Source organism: Piliocolobus tephrosceles, chromosome 9 (assembly GCF_002776525.5).
Source record: "Piliocolobus tephrosceles isolate RC106 chromosome 9, ASM277652v3, whole genome shotgun sequence".
Classification (NCBI taxonomy): Eukaryota; Metazoa; Chordata; class Mammalia; order Primates; family Cercopithecidae; genus Piliocolobus; species Piliocolobus tephrosceles.
In genome coordinates, this window is record NC_045442.1 from 86,611,032 (window position 1) to 86,617,031 (window position 6,000).

Genomic DNA, 6,000 nt, shown 5'->3' on the forward strand with positions numbered 1-6,000 from the left:
GGCATGAGCCATTGCACCTGGCCAAATTCACCCTTTAAAAGTGCATACTCCAGTGGTATTTTCAATATTCTCATTGAGTTGTGCAACTATCACTACAACCTAAGTGCACAACATTATCATGAGCCCAAAAAGAAACACCATGCCTATGAGCAATCACTCTCCATTTCCCCAGCCCCACAGGCCTTGGCAACCACTGATCTACTTTCTGTCTCTATGGTTTATCTATTCTATACATTTCATATAAATGGAACAATACAATATGTGGTTTTCTGTGACCGGCTTCTTTCAAGTAACATAAAATTTTCTAGGTTCATTCATGTTCTAGGATGTATCACTACCTTATTCTTTTTTATTGCTGAAGAATAATCCATTGTACGGTTATACTTTTTTTATCCAGTCATCAGCTGATGGACATTTGGGTTGTTTACACTTTTGGCCGTTATGATTAAGGTTGCAATAAACACTCATGTACAAGTTTTTACATGAACAACTGATTTCATTTCTCTTATGTATACACATAGGAATGAAACTATTGTGTCATATGGTGACCTATGTTTAACATTTTGAGGCAACGCTAAATCATTTTCCAAAGTGACTATACCATTTTACATTCCCACCAGCAGTGTATGAGGGTTCCAATTCCTCCACATCCTCAAGCAAATTTCTTCTTGTGTGTATAAAGCTTCTTTAGAGATCTGATGAAGGTATGAATTATTTTCCATACATAAAACTTGACAGAGAACTTCAGGAACAATAGGAGGTAGGATATATCTGGAGCAGAGAAAGCATTCTTGAAAGCCAGGTATGGTGTGTGGCTGGAACCAGGACCCACAAACAAGATGGGACTCAGACTGCCAGATTTATGACCTTGTGTGGGGTGGGGGTAGGGAGTGCTCACGGGAGCAAGCTAACCTCGATACAGTGTAGAAAACGCTCAGCTGAGGGTGTGGGGGTATGAAGGTGGAGCCACGTCTGCCCTCGACTCCCTATTTCTTCTCTTTCTCATCTGTTTAAAGTTAGTGAAGGCAATCTTTTTTTTTTTTTTTTTTTTTTTGAGATGGAGTCTCCCTCTGTTGCCCAGGCTGGAGTGCAATGGTGAGATCTTAGCTCACTGCAACTTCTGCCTCCAGGTTCAAGCGATTCTCCTGCCTCAGTCTCCCAAGTAGCTGGGATTACAGGAGCGTGCCACCACACCCTGCTCATTTTTGTATTTTTAGTAGAGATGGGATTTCACCATGTTGGTCAGGCTAGTCTTCAACTCATGACCTTGTGATCCGCCCGCCTCAGCCTCCTCAAGTGCTGGGATTACAGGCGTGAGCCACTGTGCCCGGCTGGGAAGATTTCTTAAGAAACAATACTTACACTAAGGTTTGGAGAAGGTGGCCAGGCAACATAGGAAGAAGAATGTCCCAGGAGAGAGCAACCAAAATAAAGGAATGTACTATTTCCCTGCACTCACGGTGCTAACTGGTAACACCTGAATGCTCAGAATGTGCCAGCTATTGTGCTAACCATTTCACATTTAGATTCCATCTCATCATCCCAACAAACCCATGAGAGAAGTACTATTTTAATTTTTGCTTAACAAATGAGGAAACTGAGGCACAGGGAAGTTAGGTAACTTGCCCAAGGTTATTCAGACAGGAACCAGCAGAATCAGAATTTAATATCAAGTTTCCAGAGCCTATATTCTAAATCAGAAGCCAAAGATGCACCTGAGTGTCAAGTTACAGAGGCCTAATGCAGAAACGGTAATGTTTGATAAGATCCCAGTATTTGGAGACAGAACCCTGAGGTACTTCTGAATCTATCAAATGACAACCACACCAAAGCATAGGATTTCTATGTCCAATCAGTTACTTCTTTCTGCTAATAACATTCAGTTGACTTTCAAAGTAATCACGTAAGGCTCTCAAAAGGAAAAAAAGTATTTGCAGGAAGTAATTACTGTAAGCTAATCTGGCAGCATGTTACTCACAGCCCACACTCACTCTGAATGTTCTGCCAGCTTCAGTTCCAGCATTAACGTGGAGAGGCACCTAGGTGGCCAGCTATGGGTTATCAGCCCCTGGTGGGATACTGCACAGCTCTGCAGGGAACCTCCTCCTAACAGGGTGTGGTTAAATGCTGAGCAGACTTCTATTCAAATAACAAATTTTTTTTTTTTTTTTGTGAGATGGAGTCTCGTTCTGTTGCCCAGGCTGGAGTGCAATGGTGCAATCTTGGCTCACTGCAACCTCCGCCTCCCGAGTTCAAGCAATTCTTCTACCTCAGCCTCCTGAGCAGGTGGGACTACAAGCACGTGCCACCAAGCCCGGGTAATTTTTGTATTTTTTCAGTAGAGACCAGGTTTCACCATATTGGCCAGGCTGGTCTTGAACTCCTGACCTCCTGATCAGGCGTGAGCCACCGCAATGGGCCTCAAATAACAAACTTTTAAGTAATCCTGACCAAACCTGACAGACTTTAGAGTAGCCCAGAGAAAAATCACAAACAAAAGATACCAAACTATACTGAAATCCCTGACAAACAAAGAAAAAGAATACTTTAGGGTTGAAAAAAAAAAAAATGATGGGGGAAGAAATCAGATAAAGATCCACAAACACAAACATTTCTGGGTACTGAGGGAAAAGATGGTGCCAGTGAAAAGCAAAGACATTCTCATTGGTGCAATGACTATGTGATCTGTGATTAGCAATTACCCAAGGAACTAGTTTGTGCATCAAATTCCTCTTCTTGTTACCACAGACACAGAATGAGGGATTCTTTACGATGACTATCTCACCTGTCCTTAGCAATGGCAAACAGATCATCTTCTTCGTCTTCCTCAAAGAGACTTGTCTTTTTCACAGCCTTGGCCTCCTGGCCCTGGAGGGTCCCAGAATCCCTGGGTTCTCCTTTAGACCTGCTGTCAGATGCTGAGTGGGTCTGTGAAGCAGGAATATTCCACTGGTCCTTAAAACATAAAATATATATTAAAACTCCAGGCCAGGTGTGGTGGCTCACGCTTGTAATCAATCCCAGCACTTTGGGAGACTGAGGTGGGCGGATCACGAGGTCAGGAGATCAAGACCATCCTGGCTAACATGGTGAAACCCTGTTTCTACTAAAAATACACAAAAATTAGCCAGGCGTGGTGGCGGGCGCCTGTAGTCCCAGCTACTCGGGAGGCTGAGGCAGGAGAATGGCATGAACCCGGGAGGCAGAGTTTGCAGTGAGCCGAGATCATGCCACTGCACTCCAGCCTGAGCAACAGAGCAAGACTCCAACTCAAAAAAACAAAAGCCCATTGGCAATTTAGATTATAAAACATGGGAAGTAAAATAAAACTTATATTTGTTAAACTAAGTTGTATTTAAACTAAGTATTAAACATAGTGCATCAATCTTGAAGAAAGCTCATGCCTAAGACTTTTCTTTGAACTCAAATCTAGACAGCTGGGTTCTCTGACCTCACAGAGCTTCTCACGATTTCCTCCTCCAACACCTGCCATGATGTCTCTTCCCACTATTGTTCTGCACTGTGTTACGACAAATGACTTGTCTATTTCAGAGGATCAACATTAATTACAGAGGCTATAAGAAGGAAGCCGAATGTAAAAATACCAAGAACTCAAGAACTTCCAACTCCAGAGGAGAATGATATTTTAATTTTAAAAATCCTAAAGCTGATTACAAAAAAAAAAAAAGTGTCAAAATTCATGCAACACACATATGAAGAAGACACAATGAAAAACTGCTAGTAATCCTTTTACCACAAGTCTGAATGTGGCTTTTAGAAAGCATTTAAGGAAATTCCACTAGGCTATGCTCACACCCTTTCAAATCAAAGAACTCCCAAGCACTTGCATAAGTGCTCTGATCTCTGGAGTCTACAGTCTTGCAAATCCAAGTGGAGGCCATAAGGCAGCAGCAGATTATGCAGAATTTCAGGCCCCACCCCTACTTTCTGAATCAGAACTTGCATTTCACAGGGTGCCCAGATGATTTCTTAAACATTGAAGTTTGAGAAGTGCTCCTCAACGTTTAGCCCTGACTAAACACTGGAATCCACTAGAGAGCATCACAAAACTCCAATGACAAGGCTGTACCCTAGACTGATGAATTCAGAATCTCTGGAGCTGGGATCCGCTGTCAGCACTCCTTAGGTCTTTTTTTTTGTTTTGTTTTCCTTTTTTGAGATGGAGTCTGGCTCTGTGGCCCAGGCTGGCATGCAGTGGTGCGATCTTGGCTCACTGCAACCTCTGCCTCCTGGGTTCGAGTGATTCTCCTGCCTCAGCCTCCCGAGTTGCTAGGACTACAGGCATGTATCACTATGCCTGGATAATTTTTGTATTTTTTATAGGGACGGAGTTTCGCCACATTGGCCAGGCTGGTCTGAAACTCCTAACCTCAGGTGATTCGCCCACCTCGGCCTCCCAGCGTGCTGGGATTACAGGCGTTGAGTCATTGTGCCCAGCCTGTCAAGTCAGCATTCTTTTAAGTTCCCCATGGATCCCAGTGAGCAGCGAAAGTTGAGAGTCTTTGTTCTAGGAGAAACTTGTCCAACCCATGGCCCAAGGGCCACACACAGCCCAGTATGGCTTTGAATGCGGCCCACCACAAATCTGTAAACTTTCTTAAAATATTATGGGATTTATGCATGAACTTTTTTTTTATTTTTTTACTTCATCAGCTTTGTTAGTACATTTTCTGTGTGACCCAAGACAGTTCTTCTTCCAGTGTGGCCCAGGGAAGCCAAAAGACTGGACGCCCCGGTTCTAGAAACTTGGTTATCTTTCCTGTGCATGTCTTTTTGCTCCAAGCTTTAGCTAATGTTTTTATTTTCCCTGAACCACTTTAATACTCTAGCAGAGGCAACTACGCTGATGTCCAGCTGTTACTACAGAGGGAACAACCACTGACAATGTTTAAAAGAAAAAACTGGATAATCCATCATAAATTCATATATTTGAGTAGAAAACACACATTATATATGCTTGGGAGTTCCTTGATGTGGAGGTGTGAGCATAGCTGGGTGGGATTTCCTTAAATGCTTTCTAAAGGCCAAACTCAGACTTTCGTGGTAAAAGGATTACTAGCAATTTTTCGTTGTGTCTTGTTCACATCTGTGTTGCATAAGCTTTTTTTTTTTTTTTTTTTTTTGAGACAGTTTCGCTCATTGCTCAGGCTGGAGTGCAATGGCGTGATCTCAGCTGACAACAACCTCCGTCTCCTGAGTTCAAGTGATTCTCCTGCCTCAGCCTCCCGAGTAGTTGGGATTACAGGCATGTGCCACCATACCTCACTAATTTTTTTGTATTTTTAATAGAGACGGGGTTTTTCCATGTTGTTCAGGATGGTCTCGAACTCCAGACCTCAGGGGATCTGCCCGCCTTGGACTCTCAAAGTGTTGAGATTATAGGCATGAGCCACCACGCCCTGCTGCATAAGCTTTTCATACATTTTTTTTTTGCAATCTGCTTTGGAAATTTAAAATTGCTTTCAATAAGAACATGAACATATCTACGACTTATATATCTAATTCACCCCCTCCTAACTTGCCTAGAATGTTAAAATAAAGAGGAATTATCATAACACAGGAAGATGTTTAATACTCAGGATTTTTAATATCATCATCTTTAAAGTCTTTTTCTGCACAGCTAAATCTGATTCCCTGGTACTACATCTGATTGAGTTAGTAACTAAACCATTTTCACTATTGTCTTTGGTAATATCTATCCAGATCACAAACCGAAATATTGGTAAGACTCCTTCAAAAAGGAGTTTAACCTCAATAGGTAACTCCTACCATGTCTAGCTATAGTTCTAAATTAATGAAACACAGTAGTCATTTAAGAAGATACTACTATATATGGCCATTGGGTATACGGGACATGCTACCTCAAAATATGACACCTTGGCATCTGAGAAACAGAAAGGTCTCCCTGACCTTTCCTGGCCCTTTCCTCTGAAGCAGGCCATAGAAGAATCCTCTAACCCTCTCTGGAGTAGGTCATAA

General features: G+C 42.4%; 1 protein-coding gene and 1 pseudogene across 2 annotated transcripts in view; one reads left to right on the top strand and one right to left on the bottom strand.

Annotated features, from left to right (window-relative positions):
• Positions 1–6,000, top strand: part of LOC111529800 — a 712,005-nt pseudogene that overhangs the window by 113,600 nt on the left and 592,405 nt on the right. The window lies entirely within an intron of this gene.
• Positions 1–6,000, bottom strand: part of LOC111529215 (WASH complex subunit 2A-like) — a 63,908-nt gene that overhangs the window by 20,566 nt on the left and 37,342 nt on the right. The window contains exon 9 of the mRNA XM_026446757.1: positions 2,786–3,048. Coding sequence (XP_026302542.1) covers positions 2,786–3,048 — 263 coding nt within the window. The remainder of the gene's footprint in view (positions 1–2,785; positions 3,049–6,000) is intronic.